This window comes from Gorilla gorilla, chromosome 15, assembly GCF_029281585.2.
Source record: "Gorilla gorilla gorilla isolate KB3781 chromosome 15, NHGRI_mGorGor1-v2.1_pri, whole genome shotgun sequence".
Taxonomy (NCBI): domain Eukaryota; kingdom Metazoa; phylum Chordata; class Mammalia; order Primates; family Hominidae; genus Gorilla; species Gorilla gorilla.
The window spans coordinates 69,721,946-69,739,098 of NC_073239.2; the positions used below are offsets into that span (position 1 = coordinate 69,721,946).

The 17,153-nt window shown below is 38.6% G+C and overlaps 1 protein-coding gene across 9 annotated transcripts; it reads right to left on the reverse strand.

The window, feature by feature from the left end:
- Positions 1-181: 181 nt before the first annotated feature.
- GNPNAT1 (glucosamine-phosphate N-acetyltransferase 1) lies at positions 182-16,747 on the reverse strand. 9 transcript variants are annotated; one of them, XM_019010116.4, is made up of 8 exons: positions 16,472-16,734; positions 15,883-15,945; positions 12,868-12,906; positions 9,527-9,694; positions 8,455-8,517; positions 6,821-6,948; positions 5,716-5,777; positions 182-3,487 (listed from the first exon to the last, which is right to left on the reverse strand). In XM_019010116.4, the coding sequence occupies exons 4-8, from the start codon at positions 9,678-9,680 to the stop codon at positions 3,340-3,342; spliced, it is 555 nt and encodes a 184-aa protein (XP_018865661.1). In that variant the 5' UTR covers positions 9,681-9,694; positions 12,868-12,906; positions 15,883-15,945; positions 16,472-16,734; the 3' UTR covers positions 182-3,339. The 9 variants fall into 9 exon arrangements, with proteins under 9 accessions (XP_018865661.1, XP_063553914.1, XP_004055231.1 ...); XM_063697844.1 differs by having other exon boundaries at positions 16,386-16,490; XM_004055183.5 differs by lacking the exon at positions 15,883-15,945 and having other exon boundaries at positions 16,472-16,732.
- Between the last annotated feature and the right edge of the window lie 406 nt (positions 16,748-17,153).

The window sequence follows — 17,153 nt, forward strand, 5'->3', positions numbered from 1 at the left end:
GCTGCTTATACCTCAAAACTTCTTTACTTAGATTGTTATCTGCTGGGTAAAAGTAACCCAAATTTACTCTGAGTTAAGAAGAGTGGATGAACATTGAATGTTGAGAAGCACTTAAGAGTATACTCTAAAACACTGTGGTTACACACACACACACAATTATGGTCTGTAGTCCAGGCAAGCCTCAAATTCCAGCTCAAGTTTATTTTTAAGGATTAGTTGAGCAAGTTTGGAGTTGGAAGTGAGAATCGTGTTTAAAGGAAAGGGTAGGTCATCCACAGAACAGCTTTCAGTCATTACAAAAAAAAAAATACTTCTTGCTTTTATATTACCATCTTCCCCCATTAGGCCTACCTGCATACTGTGCTTCATCAAATCTAAGATCACCTCACAACTATACCACTATTTTAGGCACCACTAAAAGACAGTGTATTGCTAACTAAACTATGATAAACCATTGATAATATATCCAGATTTCAGAGATGTTACAGTGCATCTTAGTTGATGAAACAAAAATATATAAAACATGAGACACAGTAAAAATGATAACTACCACTTCATTATACCTTTTCACAAGCAAATAGTGGCCAAAGATGTGAACGGCCAGACACGGTAGCCGACATATGTAATCCCAGATACTCTGGAGGCTGAGGCAGAGGATCACTTGAGCTCAGGAGTTTGAGACCGGCTTGGGCAATACAGTAAGACCCCACAGCAAATGGCACACACCTGTAGTTCCAGCTACTGGGGAGGCTGAGGCAGGAAGGATGGCTTGAACCCAGGAACCGGAGGATGCAGTGAGCTATGATCACACCACTGGACTCCAGCCTGGGTGATGGAGTGGGACACTGTCCCTTTAAAAAATGTGGGCCAGGTGCAGTGGCTCCCACTTGTCATCCAAGCACTTTGGGAGGCTGAGGTGGGAGGATCACTTGAGCCTAGGAGTTAAGAGGCCAGCCTGGGCAACATAGACTCCACAAAAAAAATTTTTTTAATTAGCTGGGTGTGGTGGCATGCACCTATAGTCCCAGCCACATGGGAGGCTGAGGTGGAAGGATCATTTGAGCCCAGGAGATTGAGGCGGCAGTGCGTGGTGATTGTGCCCCTGCACTCTAGCCTGGGCAACAGCGAGACCTTGTCTCAACAACAACAACAAAAGGCTATCTATTGTGGGTACACTGCCTATGGGGTAGTCCTGCTCCACAAGGAGCAGTTTTTAAAAAAAAAAGTTTAAGAAGTGTTTTATGTAGCACTTTTTTCATATTTACATTTACTCACCATATGGCTTCAAAAATTATAAACATACTCAACTAAAATTACAGATCACCATTGTCCTCAATGACACAATTTTTGTATGGTGTACCTTACCTGTAATTCTATTTCCTATGGGAGGATTTAAGAGATATCTTAGGAACACTATTTAAAGGGATTTACTGAAGTGCCAACCTTGTGAATGATTTTACCTCAAATTGTTCAGTGGTAAGAAAGGTAATAAAGATTAAAGTATAATAAAATAAAATAAAATAAAATAAAAAAAGAAAGGTAATAAAGCATTTAGTTTTGCCTTTAAGTAGGCTAGTTTTTTTTGTTTTGTTTTGAGATGGAGTCTCGCTCTGTCGCCAGGCTGGAGTGCAGTGGTGTGATCTCGGCTCACTGCAGCCTTTGCCTCCCGGGTTCAAGCGATTCTCTCACCTCAGCCTCCTGAGTAGCTGGGATTACAGGCGCGTGCCTGTAATTAGCCACGCCTGGCTAAGTTTTCTTTTTTTTAGTAGAGACAGGGTTTCACCATTTTGGTCAGGCTGGTCTCAAACTCCTGACCTTGTGATCTGCCCACCTCAGCCTCCCAAAGTGCTGGGATTACAGGTGTGAGCCACTGCACCCGACCTTACTAGGCTAATTTTTAAAAACATGCGTTTTTAATTACCAGGATTTACCTGATAAAACTACTCTTTGTCAAGGTTGTAGGACTTCTGAAAAGACAGAAGTAGCTTTGTTGCGTTTCACGGACAGATCAGTTCGTCTGTATAGGCTATAAGCAGGTAAGTAGTGCACTCTATTGGTGAAGGATTTCTGTTGTTTTGGAAAGCCAACTATAGCTGGCTGCATGGAGGGAAATCCAAAATCCAGATGACGTGGTGTGAGTCAATGGGATGAGAAACACTGGTATTTTCTTTACAATTTCATTTTACAAAGAGCACATTAAACTAAAATTTTATGAATTATGACTTAATCTAATAGTTCAACAGCAGACTCAAGAAAAGCACAGATGTGATTCTAACAGAAGACTACTCATATGAACAGGTTTAATGCAACATGGAATGCAAAAGATTAGAACCATTAAAATATTTAATTCTTCAACTTTAAAAAATTAAATAAAATCAAAATAGGATAATGACCAGAATAGTGCCATTATAATCACATCAAAAAGTAAAGCTTCCATTAACATTTTATGAATTTGGTAATCTAGTACAATACATTAAGTATTGTGTTTCATTCAATTTTGTGATACTCCATTTTTGAAAAAACTTAGAGGCTTCAGATACCCATGAAAAGAAAAACATCAGGGTAGAAACACATAGGCTGAGGTTTGCTAATTCACTGTTTAAAAAGGACCTTAGATGTCCCACTATAATTGCTCTTAGGTGTTTTTAACAAATGAATAGTCATAATTCACAGAAAAGACAAGTGGTACTTTTTATCTACATAGACTATACTATATAAACTTTCAGTAAAACATTTAAATTGTTTTACTTCTAATCTTGTCAAGTAATTTTCATTTCCTCTACTTCTTTAAAAGGTTGACCAGGTTGTTTGCCTGTATTGGGATCAACGAATGTTGGACTATACTATGTTTAGTTATAATAACTAATTTATCCACCCTGACTTAATATGTGGGAAACAATACACCCCTAAGTGTATTGAGACGTTTCTTTGAAAAATATTTAATTTTATGCATGTGATAAACAGCCTTATTCAATGTATACTTTTTTTAAATGAGCAACACAGATAGCAGACATATAACTCCTTATTACCCATACTCTTGACTACCAAGAAAGGAAGCCAAACTTTTAGAAAAATACAATGCAAGAAAAGATTCAAGTTAAAAATATATTCCTTTGGTTAAAAATCATCCCCTTTATAATATTCATTTGTAATCTAAATTCACAGCATGTCCCACCAGCCCAAAGTAATCTTCTAAATGTCATTATACTTGTAGTATTACAATGTTTTTTCAGTCCAGTATTTATGGAGGTCACTCGGCTGCAGCAACAAAATATTTCAACTCTAGGAAGAGCGTAGCCTTGTAGCATTAGCCCCTTTGACAATTTTCTTACAAGATTTTTACTTTAGAAACCTCCGACACATGTAGTTTTCTTCAGATACAGTATATCCAAACTTTTTATAGAAACCAACATTTTGTGGTAGACATTCAAGGGTAATCTTGTAACAGTTCAGTTTCTTGCTTAGCAAAGTAAGGGTTGATAATAACCTGAAATTTAAAAAGGGGGTAGGGTGAGGAGATAGCATTTATTAATAAAAATTGATTCTAGTAACAATATGAATTAATGTTATAAAACTTAAGTTTCCTTAGAAACAGGTTTAGATTATGGCTTTTCCCATTGCATTCATGTAAGTTGATAAGCATTTAAATCACCAAAGCATTTTTACTTAGAGTCAAATATACTTTTATCTAGTAATCTCCAGCTCACTAATAAACAGGACAAATACAAAACTCACCCTAAGCCCTCTTTAAAAATGAAATTTAAGGCTAGGTGCAGTGACTCATACCTGTAATCCTAGCACTCTGGGAAGCTGAGGCAGGCGATCGCTAGAGCCCAGGGGTTTGACACCAGCCTGGGAAACATGGCAAAACCCCATCTCTACAAAATATGAAAATTAGTAGGGCATGATGGCACATGCCTAAAGTCGCAGCTACTCCAGAGGCTGAGGGGGGAAGATCACCTGAGCCCAGAGAGGTCAAGGCTGCGGTGAGTAGTGATTGTGCCACTGCACTCCAGCCTGGGCAACAGAGTGAGTCTCTGTCTCGAAAAAGAAAAACGAATTTTAAGATGCATGTTAACACTAAAAACTCAACCTTTAAAAAAAAAATGACCAAAATTGTTTTGTAAAAATTCTTTATTTAAATCTATTTAAACAACTTCGGAGCAGTCGACATACCCACATAAAATGAGTACATAATAGCTTTGCTCTTTAATCATTTTTAAAGCTACTTTAATATTTGTGAAGGTGTGTATCAGATTAACTCAAGATTGGTCTAATTAATATGAAGTGGAAACAAAGCAAGTCTACATCTATACAAAGTTTCTTAATGAATCCAAACCCAGTATTAAAGTGTGGATCTAAGTGCCTTAGAGGATAAAAACTATAAAAGATATACAAACTTGAAGGGTCTGCCCATGTTTGAACAGACTAAAAAATCCTATTTTTAAAAAAAAACAAAAGACCTTGACTGAAGTATGACTGGCTGGTTGCAGTGGCTCATGCCTGTAATTCCAGCACTTTAGGAGGCCAAGGATCACTTGAGTCCAGAAGTTCGAGACTAGCCAAAGCAACATAGCAAAACCCTATCTCTATAAAAAAATTAGCTGGGTGCAGCGGCGTGCATCTGTAGTCCCAGCTACTTGGGAGGCTGAGGCGAAAGGCTCACTTGAGCCCCAGAAATTCAAGGCTGCAGTGAGCTGTGATCGTACCACTGTATACTCCAGCCTGGGCAACAGAAAGAGATCCCATCTCTTAAAAAAAAAAAAAAAAAAAAAAAAAAAAAGCATAAATTAAATAGACTAGAACACAAGAAATCAGTCTGTTTTGTTCACTGAGGTATTCCAAATACCTAGAATAGCATCTGGTACATAAGCAGGTATTTAATATTTGTTAATTCCTTAAAACTCAGAAGAGTTAGTGTTAAAAAGCAAGTTCTTGGGCCAGGCACAGTGGCTCCCACCTGTAATCCCAGCACTTCGGGAGGCCAAGGCAGGAGCACTGTTTGAGACCAGCCTGAGCAACATGATGAGGCCCCATCTCTACAGAGTTTTAAAAATTAGCCAGGTGTGGCGTGTACCTGTAGTCCCAGCTAATTGGGGGGCTGAAGAGGATTGCTTGAGCCCAGGAGGCTGAGGCTGCAGTGAGCTGAGATTGAGCCACTGTACCTCAGCCTGGGTGACAGAGCTGTCAAAAACAGACCCTGTCTCAAAAACTAAAAATTATAATAAATAAGAACTACAAGTTCTTATAAAATGGCAATAAATCAATACCACTTATTTATATTTATTTTAAATGATTTAGATAATATACACAGTGAAGGCTGTTTCAGTATGTATTTCTACAACTTAAGAGAATGAGAGATCATAGAATATTCTGTAATAGTTGAACATTTCCTTTGTTTTTAAATATGACAGAGAAGCTGAGGCAAATCTGATTAGCCCAAAAGTTTATCTCCTACTAGTACGAGAGCATTACTATAAAAAGTTAGTAATTTAAAGATGTTACTGTCTGTAAAGAAGTATGCTTCCAATTTTCAAACTTTAAGGCAAAATATGTATAATAATACTTTATTTCTTCATGAAATTCAGTCTAAACTATTGGAGTGAGAATAAGTTCAAAATTAATGAAGCCAAAAAGAACTTCAAACAAGTATCTTGTTAAGAAACGAAATTGGAACAAAATTTATCCAGGGTTACCTTGTTTCTGCCTACTTACAATTTGCCAAGCTGCTTTCCTCTGCATTCATCACTAACAACAACATCTTCTACTCTTCCTCTCTGAAAATATTTACAATGTTTAAAGGAGTAAGCATTTACTTTTGTTTTTAGCTAAAACGAGTTGGTAAGAATTTACTGATAATAAGTAGTATATTTTGTAAACTTGAACTTAACAGAAACCAAATGCAAAAAATATTATACAGTGAAGGCTGTTTCAGTATGTATTTCTACAACTTATGAGAAGGAGAGATCATAGAATATTCTGTAATAGTTGAACATTTCCTTTGTTTTTAAATATGACAGAGAAGCTGGGGCAAATCTGATTAGCCCAAAAGTTTGTTTCCTACTAGTATGAGAGTACTACTATTAAAAGTTAATAATTTAAAGATGTTTTTACTTATTAGAGGAAATAGTATGAGTCAAGTTGTGACCTAAACTTGTTTTGGCTATGTCCCCAACCTTCCCACCCCATTGTCTTTAAACAAATATCAGGATCAACATCACCAAAATGTAACCTTTTCATGAATATATCCATCATTCTACTCCTTGCTTACTAGCAAGTTATTTTAGATATCCAAATAAAATTAATGTCTAGTACAGAAACCCCACCGAAATTCCTAAGTGTGACAGAACACATCCCAAGTGTTCCTACCTTATTCTCACTGAATTAAGGTTTTCTCTCCCTCTTTTTTTATTTACTATTTTATGTGAGTTATTGAGGGATGAAAGGGCACTACATGCATTAGATGTATCATAATTAGAACGGAATAATCTGAACCCTTTACCATGTGGAAACAAATTTATGCTAACGTGGTATATTCAAAGTTGTTTTTTTTAAAAGAGTAACATTAGGGATTTTGTGCATTACTGCTAAGTTGTTTGGTTTCTCTATGCCTATACCAAATTGATCCACCTTACAGAACAATTTTAGCATACAATTCATACTGTTATACATTTTCTTTCTTAAAGATCTCAGAACACACTGGGAAAAGGGATTTCTAAGAGGCACTGAAAATCAATGAGAAAACAGATTTGTCTAATGGAAACTCAAAGTCAGTTGTGCTAGAAAACAGCTGTCCATTTTATTTATAAGCAGCACATACCTTAGCACAGGAATGGATGAATTTATGTTCTATAATCAGAGTTGCCGTAGCAACAATCTGTCCTAGAGTCACATCTTCTACAACTGTAACATAATAATCCCCAGATTTCTTCATATGCTCAAAAGATTCTGTGGAAATTGGATAACAAAGTGTTACATAGTAGACATTCAATTTTATGGGGAGCCAGAAAAACATTAGGATTAGCTGACTTAATTACTAAATGTTTAAAGCTGTTTTACCATAGTAATTTACCTTCCATTTCTAAAGAAAATATTACCAAGTAGTTGAAATATCAGCAATTAGTATCAATTGGAATATAACCTACACATTCAAAATATCTGCTAGCAAAATAAAGACTAATATAGCTATTTTAGATGAACAACACTTAAAATACAAGTAAATGGCTGATGTTGCCACTTCCATGACTAATGAAAACTTCAATTTCTTCATTTACTTTAAATAGATCTCTTTAACTTTTATACTCAATAGATATTCAAATATAACCTTTGCACATCTTAAGAGCATGTTTACATGGCTCAATTCTAGAATTTTTAGTCTTTTGCTTTCAAAATATTTTTAAAAAATATATTTTAATTTTCCCTTTGTGATGGAAAGTGTTTTGTGATAACATGACTTGCTCTTGTTTGCTTTGAGAGCACCTTGCAAGGAAGTAAAAACATATCTGTTTCCAAGTAACTTTTCCAAGTCACATAGCAAATAGGTGCAAAGATACTTCCCCTCAAATGGATTTTCAGTACTATTGCTGAAATAACATGGTTTCTCATCTAATTCATGTGCACGCAAAGAAAAATTCAGGAATAAAAATTGAGGCTAATAGTCTCTCATATTGTTAATTTCTATGGTCTCATTCCAGATAGAGATCTAAAATGGGAAAAAGAAATAAATTCAGTGAATGAAAATAAACAATGAGAATCAGAATGATGGTCCTCATTCTCAGGAGGGTCAAATAGAATTCAATACAGAATTCCCTATTATAAGGAAATGAAGAATTGTAATTCCTCAGCTATTAAATATTACTAAATATTTAGTAATGATAATAATACTTCATTTCCTTTATAACAGGAAAAAGCAGTGGTAGAGCACTGGACAGAATTAAGGTTTTATTCCTCACCGTAGCAATAACTACCTGTGATCTTGGGCAAGTCTTTGGATCTCTCTAAATTCCTATTTTCTCCTATGTCTAAAAGAAGAGGGGCAGGGGACGGGTGGACTAACTCTTAAGATGCCTGCTAACCTTCAATACAAATAAACCCCAAAATAAATTTAAAGCGTATAGTCTTGCTTTTTTGATTTGGTAATGAAATTTCTGTAAATAACCACAGTAAGGGAAATACTACAATAAAAAAACGAAAAACCTCTAGAGCTAACACCTAGGTCCTATGGTACAATAATTATCTAATAAAGTAGTCAGATAGTTTGCAAAAACAAAGTTACTGGTACATTTGGATTCTAGAACAACTCAGCCACATTAAACATTTGTATAAAACAGCTAATTTATTCTTTGAATAATTTCCAGCTATTTGAACAAAAACAGAAGTGGGCACTGAACAGCTCTAAACAAAAATGAAATCATGTTTCCCTTTATTTCAGGAAAAAGAGGTTATAGTACTTACTCATAAATTGTTCAGGGCTGACAACTCCAGTCTCTGTTAGCTGACCCAATACCTTAAAAAAACCTAGTTTTGAAAAACAGATTTCAAATTACGAGAATAGCAAAAGGAAGACAGTATGAAAATAAGCAATATATTAAGCAGGTGGGCTTATGGGCAATTATTTTTTCAGAACTTTCTATAATCATCTTTTAATTATTAGAATAAAGTGAACCCTATTCTTCTATAATCACTACATATAACAAAAATAACAGGTTTTACCAGTGCTTCTGCCTGCATAAGATGTTTTAAATAGTGCTGACCTTAATATCCAGTATTTATAGACCCAGAACATACATTCTTCAATGTATTATATTTTACATTAAGTTCAATGCAAAGGGTGCCAGATTTTCCCAAATATGTGATTTGGTTTTACTTAAAGGTGCAATGTGGCTAAATACAATATTCGTAAATTAAGTAACACCGTTGAGATTACACTCTTTAAAATTGTAATTTCTAGTGAATTTCATTAGTGTTACCGGAAATTGATGTGAACAGTGCACCTGGAATTTTGAAAATCTTAACTTTCCTACACTCAATAATTAGGCCAAAATCAGGCCCTTCAGGCTGTCTAGCAAAGAGATCATTGTGAAAAGGACAAAGTTGACTTTTAATTACCAAAGTTTAAGGAAGTTAACTTGGAGAATTTAGATGTTAAAAAAGAAATAACTGTATAAAAACCCTTTCAATTTATCCAAGGAAAATTATTTCCACCTTCATTCCCCAACCAGCTTCTTAAGATCCCTCCTTATGTGTCATCATACATGATAATTTAATTGTTGTTTATGAGAAATCTTTTTGGCTTAATTAGGAAGGAGTGATGTTGTATTTAAGTCATTTTAAATATTTCACAGTAATATTTGGTCTTAGCCATGACATACACTCATTGGTATTGAGTGTCCATCACTTTAAAAACTAAGTATTATACAAAAAATAGTCCAAAAGTCAAATATTTAAAAAAAATTATCTGCATTATAATGTTTATAGAGAAAAATGGAAGGCTAACTCTAATTTTACACAGGATTTTGTACATTACCTCTATTTAAGTCAGCAGTACAAAGAGGCCTCAAAACCAAGCCTTCTCCAGGATGTGTTGGGGAAATGGCTGGAGAAAATGTAGCTGTATTCTGACTCCAGTCCACTTCTTTGAGTAGACTTGGGTCAAACATAGGAGTTTCATCAGGTTTCATTTTTCTAGTAAGGTCTAAAATAAAAATGTGAATATTAAGTCACTTTATTTAATAGAAGGAAAATTATGATTGTTGAGAAAGTTAATATAAATTAATGCAATTAGAAGCATCCTTTAGCACATATGCGAGATATTTTACTGCAACCCAGCCTGAATCTAACATTAAATTCCACAACTACAGATAAATAGAAAAATCATGCCTACTATCAGATAAAAAAATGGCTAAGTGACTAAATTAGTAAGTTTTAAACTATAAAATCCCATTTATTATCAAGTCTTTTTTTTTTTTTTTTTTTTTTTTTTTTCAGACAGTCTCACTCTGTTGCCCAGGCTGGAGTGCAGTGGCATGATCCCGGCTCACTGCAACCTCTGCCTTCTGGGTTCAAGTGATTCTCCTCTTTCAGCCTCCTGAGTATCTGGGATTATAGGCACGTGACACCACGCCCGGCTAATTGTTTTGTATTTTTAATAGAGACGGGATTTCGCCATGTTAGCCAGGCTGGTCCCAAACTCCCGACCTCAGGTGATCCACCCGCCTCGGCCTCCCAAAGTGCTGGGATTACAGGCGTGAGCCACTGCGCCCGGCTATTATCAGGTCTTTTAAAACATGTTTTTCCTCTGGGTTGGTGCTACTAAATGAATAGCTGACTTTTCATGGGCTCTTAAATTTTTTACATTATGTTCGTGGATTTTATTATTGAGCCAAGAAGGCATCTGTTTCAACAGGAAATTGCAAGGGGAAAAAAATTTTTTTTAAAAAAAGTAATCTCTTAGTCTTACTTGCCAATAAAGAAAACTTTCAGCCGTGCGCGGTGGCTCACGCCTGTAATACCAACACTTTGGGAGGCCGAGGCGGGCAGATCACCTGAGGTCGGGAGTTCGAGACCAGCCTGACCAACATGGAGAAACCCCATCTCTACTAAAAATAAAAATTAGTCGGGCGTGTTGGCGCATGCCTGTAATCCCAGCTACTCAGGAGGCTGAGGCAGGAGAATCGCCTCAGAACCTGGGAGGCAGAGGTTGTGGTGAGTTGAGATTGCGCCATTGCACTCCAGCCTGGGCAATATAAGAGTGAAATTCCCTCTCAAAGAAAAAACTTACTGGGCATGTAGCCTTTTTTTTTTTTTTTTGAGATGGAGTTTCGCTCTTATTGCCCAGGCTGGAGTGCAATGATGTGATCTTGGCTCACCACAACCTCCGCCTCCCAGGTTTAAGCGATTCTCCTGCCTCAGCCTTCTGAGTAGCTGGGATTACAGGCACCTGCCACCACGCCCAGCTAATTTTTTTTTGTATTTTTAGTAGAGACGGAGTTTCGCCATGTCAGCCAGGCTGGTCTCAAATTCCTGATCTCAGGTGATTCGCCTGCCTCAGCCTCCCAAAGTGCTGGGATTACAGGTGTGAGCCACCATGTCTGGCCACATGTAGCTTTTTTTTTTTTTTTCAATGAACCATGAATAGAAGAAAATTGATGAACAAGCTCAAATTAATTTTTTTTGGCATTCTCAGAAATACTTTACCTTGGCTATGCTAGATATACACTGCAGGATTTTGTTTTCACAGCAGATTTTCTAAAAATCTGTGGTGTGGGCCAGGCATGGTGGCTCGTGCCTTTAATCCCAGCACTTTGAGAGGCAGAGGCAGGTAGATCACCAGAGGTCAGGAGGTCAAGACCGGCCTGACCAACATGGCGAAACCCTGTCTCTACTACAAATACAAAATTAGCCAGGTGTGGTGGTGGCCACCTGTAATCCCAGCTACTTGGGAGGCTGAGGCAGGAGAATCGCTTGAACCCAGGAGGTGGAGGCTGCAGTGAGCTGAGATCACACCATTGCGTTCCAGCCTGGGCAACAAGAGTGAAACTCCGTCTCAAAAAAATTAAATTAAAATTAAACTGTATAGTGTAAGTTTCTCAGTTGCATCTAAGCAGCTTAAAAATAGCCGGTGTTTTTCACGCTATTGAAAAGTGATCATGATATTTCCCCCTCTTTTTTGAACATTTAGAAATGAGCAGGTTCTCACTAGTTGTAGTGTTTTAAAACTGAGACTAAATAACAGAGAAGTAACAATAGGAAGGATGAAAAACAAATCATACAAAGCATAAAACTGGGGCCAGGGGGCTTCTATGCAGCACAGAATTGCTAAAAGAAACAGATGCTTCCCAACAATTAAAAGTTGAGTATTCCTTATCCAAAATGCTTGGGACCAGAAATGTTTCAGGTTTTGGATTTTTTTTTTTTTTTTTTTTTTTCAGATTTGGGGATATTTGCATATACATAATGAGATATCTTGGGGATGGGACCCAAGTCAAAATTCATTTGTGTTTCATATACATCTTACACAGCACAAATATTTTACACAATATTTTAAATAATTTTGTGCATGGAAAAGTTTTTGTACATTATACCAGATGTGGAATTTTCCACTTGTGGCATCATGTTGGCCCTCAATAAAGTTTCAAATTTTGGAGTGTTTTGGATTTTTGGATTAGAGATCCAAAAAAAGCAGTCCCCAACTTATTTCTATATCCAGTTAAAGAAACCATATTTTAATGAGAGAACAATTTGCCCAATAACCTAACCCCCAATTGTTCCTTATTTCATAAGTCACAGTATGCTTTAGGGCAAATATTCTTAACTTTTCCTTAAAGATGGATAATAAGTTTCTGCCTGTATAATCCTATGTAACTATATAAGCAATGCTGCAATATACTAGTTATGGGAAGGTAGTGTGATGTGATGTAACAACAGAAGTTAACACTTGCTCAGCACTTCTTATGTGCCAGACTGTTGAAAAAGCTTTACTAATTCATTTATTTCAACCATCCTACAGGTTAGGAGTGGTTATTATGTACATTTTAACAGATGAGAAAATGTTAAGTAACTTGCCCAAGGTCACAAAATTAGCGGAGCCAGGATTTAAACCTAGGCATAGAAAGAGCATGAGCTTTGGATTCATACCTGGTGTTCAAATGTCAACTGTGTGATACGTACTAAGGTAATTAAGCTTTTAGAATCTAGTTTCCTCATTTGTAAAATGAAGATGAAATTCCTGGGAGAATTAAATGCATTACTGTATGCAGTCATGCACTTAGCAGTGCCCGGAATACTGCAAGTACTTAATAAGATATATGCTAGTTAGCAATAAATTTAAAATTCAAGTTTATAAATTCTTGTTCATTTTTTTTTTACCTTTAATTCATGAATCAGGCACTGTGCTGGTTACAGGAACTACAAAAAGAATGACAGGCTCTTACGTTTATGTTATACCAAAAGTTAGCATTCTTGGGTAGAAAAGAAAAACGTAGTTTATAATGTAGACTGCTGAGAGGTCCCCCCGGCCACACACACACAAAATGATTCAAATTATGCTGCATACACTATACCCAGTTCTAACAATATTAAGGAAAATATAGAAATTGTGATGATCAAGCAGTCATTTCAAATTTAACAAGTTTAATGGCCATTCAAAATAGGTTTTTTGTTTTGTTTTATTCTGTTTTGAGACAGGGTTTTACTCTGTTGCCCAGGCTGAAGTGCAGTGGTGCAATCATAGCTCACTGCAGCCTCAAACTCCTGGGCTCAAGTGATCCTCCTACCTCAGCTTCCCACATCAGCCTCCAGAGTAGTTGTGACTACAGGCTCATACCACCACGCCTGGCTAATTTTTGTATTTTTAGTAGAGATGGGGCTTTGCCATGTTGGAAAGGCTGGTCTTGAACTCCTGACCTCAAGTGATCCTCCAGCCTCAGCCTCCCAAAGTTCTGGAATTACAAGTGTGAACCAGCATGCTCAGCCGAAACAAGTTTTTAATAGATGAAACTGAGTCCACGTGTTTTAGTGTTTTGTCTAAATTGGACCCTTGAGGTTTTTGTGTGTAATCTCATCTGAATGGTAGGTAGCAACATTGTTTTTTAGGTATGTAGATAAACAGGCTAAGTATTAATAAAGTGAAATGTGTACAGTATTAAAAATGTAAATTCCTCGAGGCAGCACACTATTTAAACATTTTGGTCTTGCTATTAAACATATAGTTGTAAACACAAAGTTCAAAGAAAACTCAAAAGAGAATTTAAATCAACCTTAACCACATTTAACTAGATTCCTTTTTCCTATAAAGTTGTCTGTGTTTACAATAAAAATGTGGTCTAGAAAACATGAAAAATAGGGTTAATAATTTTCATGAGAGGGAAGAAGTATACAGGAAAACAACTAGGATTATGAAGCCCTTAAATAATGAATTTTAACCAGGAAATACTAATATTTTCTTGTACTTTTCTTTCATGAGACAGTCCTTTTCCACGAATGATCATAAAAATAAATAATATTGGCTAACACTTATTGAAAACTTTCTATATGTTAACTCTTAAAAATACAATGAACGATGTATCATTATTATCCCAATTTTACAGATAAGGAAGCAGGCACAGTAACTTGCTCAAGGTTAGAGTGCCAATAAGGAACAGAGTGAGGATTCAAAATGAGGCAACAGGGCCAGCTTCAGAAGCCCCTGACCTGTGCCGTTACACAGGGCCCTGCACTTAAGTTTGATACCCTGCTGCCACTGTTTTGAAGTTCTTAATTTTTTAACAAGGAACCCTGCATTTTAATTTGGATTACCACAGATTACGTAGCCAGTCCTGCTAGGTAGTATGACTTCAGACTCTGCTCTTACACTTCAGACCATTACACTGAAGATGCACTAGAGTAGATAAATTCCCTATCTTACTGTTGTACAAGGGTTAAAAATTAAGTCATAAGCAGCACTTAGAACCTACATTTGGAAAATGGGAATCAGACTAGTCAAAATACATTAAACAAAGCATTACAGATTGAAATAAGAATCTATTAACCAGGCAATCAGAAATTAACATCAAAAATTTTTTTATGAGCTATTCTACAAAACAGAGCCATACTGAAGGCCCACTTTAGCTCACTCTATCCTCAACGGTAAAATTCTGCTGGTGCCCAACTAAGGTACTGGGCAAGGTGAAGCAAGATATGACTTGAAACCTGGTTCCAAGGGGGTTTAGAACATAATTAAGTAAGTAATTTTATATAAATAATCTTTTAGCATCTTCCGGTGCCCAGATATTGCAAAACTAGGAAATTTCTGCAAATAAAATTGCACAGTTGTGTGAAGTGGAATCTCATCATATCATTAGGTTCTTTAAAGTTTTTAGATGAACTTTAAACACTAATCCTCCTTAAGTATTCCTCAGAACCTTTTCTGATTAACTGCTAAATTAGCAGGCGTTTAGAAGACCCGTTTAAGCCTAACCCTAGCCCAATAATGCCTAGTGAATGAATAACGAATAAGACTTACCTGTAGGTCACATTTCAGAAAATCCAGGACAAAAAAAAAAAAAAAAAAAAATTCCCAAACTGCCACAATATCGCGGAAAGCATACACCAAATTCATTTTTACTAGTCATCACATCAGTTGAATATTTTTTCACTCAATTGCATATTTTTTAAACAAAACTTCAACTATTTGGCGTCTGAGCCTCTGTATCAGGTTGGAATACGAATGGGGAGAGAGGCTGCTGCTAGAAGCAACCAACGGAGAGCAACAAGTAATAGACACCGGAGATGAAGATTTTAAAAGTCGATCTACAAATTTTAAAAATACAACCTAAGGCCAAATCTAAACCAGCCCATGTATTTCTCAAGAGCTCCTGGGGAACCTTCTAAGTACAGGTGAATGGGGGAGGGGCGGACTTCGGATTCCTTTATATTCATTTTATAACAATTTCGATAACAAGAATCCATTCTGAATCTATTTCGTTAATGATTTTTAACACACCTGGCCATATTTATTAAATTGTGTAACTGCATGAATGTTCAAAAGTATTTTCTGATAGTTTGACCTTTACAATCTAGGCGTTATTCCCAGTCTACCGATGAGGAAGCTGGAGCACCTGGAACTCCCAAGACTTGCCCCTTAGGTAACACAGCAAGTAAGTGACTTGGGGCTAGAATCCTCTTGTTTTCGCATCTTGAGCTCGATTACCATCCTCAACAGACCCCAATCTTTACATCATCATACCATACAGCTAGCGCTCTCTCCCCTATTTGGCAAATCCTGCCTAAATTAATTTCTTGAGATCCATTCTAGGATTCGTTCATGAGGGATTATCCTAACAAAACGAATCCTATAATCGCCCGTTCAATTTTGTATGAAAATTTTAAATTAGTTTGGCTTACATAAACGTCAGCTCCTGCAACAGAAATCACAGTGCAGTACTCGGTATTTCTAGGGGTAGGAGCCTAGGAAAAAGAGACAAAGAATGTCCCTCTGCACCCTGGGGAAAGCGCCGACCTACTCGGTGCGGAGGTGGTCTTCGGAGCAGCTGCCTCAATGGCTCCGACCACCGTGGGATGCGCCCGGGAATGGGAGAAGAGAAGGGGCCTGGGACGTTCGTGCCCATTCAAAACCGATGGCTGCAGAGAGCGCGACCAACTGTCTCATTTCCCACGCCAAAGTCTGGGGCGCGAAGTTCCGACCCCAGTCCCAGTTCCAGCCCTGCCAGGCCAAGACCAGCATATGGCCGGACCGCTGGCCATCATCCTTAACCTCTGCTCCAGGCGCGCGTGCGTTCAACTTCCTGGGAACCGCGCTCCACACCATGTGCACCCAGCTGGCGAGGATTAACGCCCAGCTCCTCCACACAACACCCCCGGGGGCCTGGCCGGGGCACCAGACACACCTGTTAGATAAACCTGAGGGCAGGCCCGCCCCAGCCCCCAGGACACACGGTCCTGCTCTCGCGCCCCGGCCCCGGTTCCTCCTCACCCGTAGAGGCCCTGCGGTCGGCGCTCCTAGCCAGCCGCGTCGGACCCTCCCCCACCAGTGTGCACAGCACCGGATCCGGATCCGGCTTCAGCGCCAGCCCCACCTCCTCCTCCACCGCCCGCGCCACAGTTGGGAACCGCGGCCCAGACGTGGCAGCGCCAACGCCTCCACCCCGCCTCTGCCCCCTCACGCAGGGCCGCGCGCAGGCGAGCGGAGGCGGAGGCCAAGGAGCCACCCGCCCAGGCCCGGAGAGCGAGGGGCGGGGCCCGGAGGGCGGGGGCGGGACCAGGAGGGCGAGGGGCGGGGCTCGGAGAGCGGGGGCGGGACCAGGAGGGCGAGGGGCGGGGCCTGAGGCTCGAGTCGGCGCCTGGGGCGGTGGCCGCCGGACCAAAGCTGGCCTCTCCCGGCTCCTCCTCGCTCCCCAAGGCCTTTCCCACCGCGTCATTGTCTCGGTTTATCTGCAGATACGTCTACCTAGCAGTCAGCCCAGCAGCGTAAGTGGTGACCAGTGTGGGCCTCTTTGATCCTGAGACCGAAGGCTCGGCCACTGGCCCTCTCCATTTGTTCCTTGTTGCCCTCCCTTCATGATTCAATCCATTAATTAGGACTTTTCCTACCAGCTGGCAGTTCAGAGCTCCGCATCCCCAGGCCTCTGAGTCACAGTTCCTGCCTTCATGAAACT

Excerpts from the sequence above, each read along its gene's own strand:
- GNPNAT1 (XM_004055182.5), bottom strand. The coding sequence starts at position 9,680 with ATGAAACCTGATGAAACTCCTATGTTTGACCCAAGTCTACTCAAAGAA. Across the intron at positions 6,949-8,454 it reads CAGCCCTGAACAATTTATGA|AATCTTTTGAGCATATGAAG; the intron begins GTAAGTACTATA and ends CAATTTCCACAG. Across the intron at positions 3,488-5,715 it reads GGAAAGCAGCTTGGCAAATT|GTTATTATCAACCCTTACTT; the intron begins GTAAGTAGGCAG and ends TTTAAATTTCAG.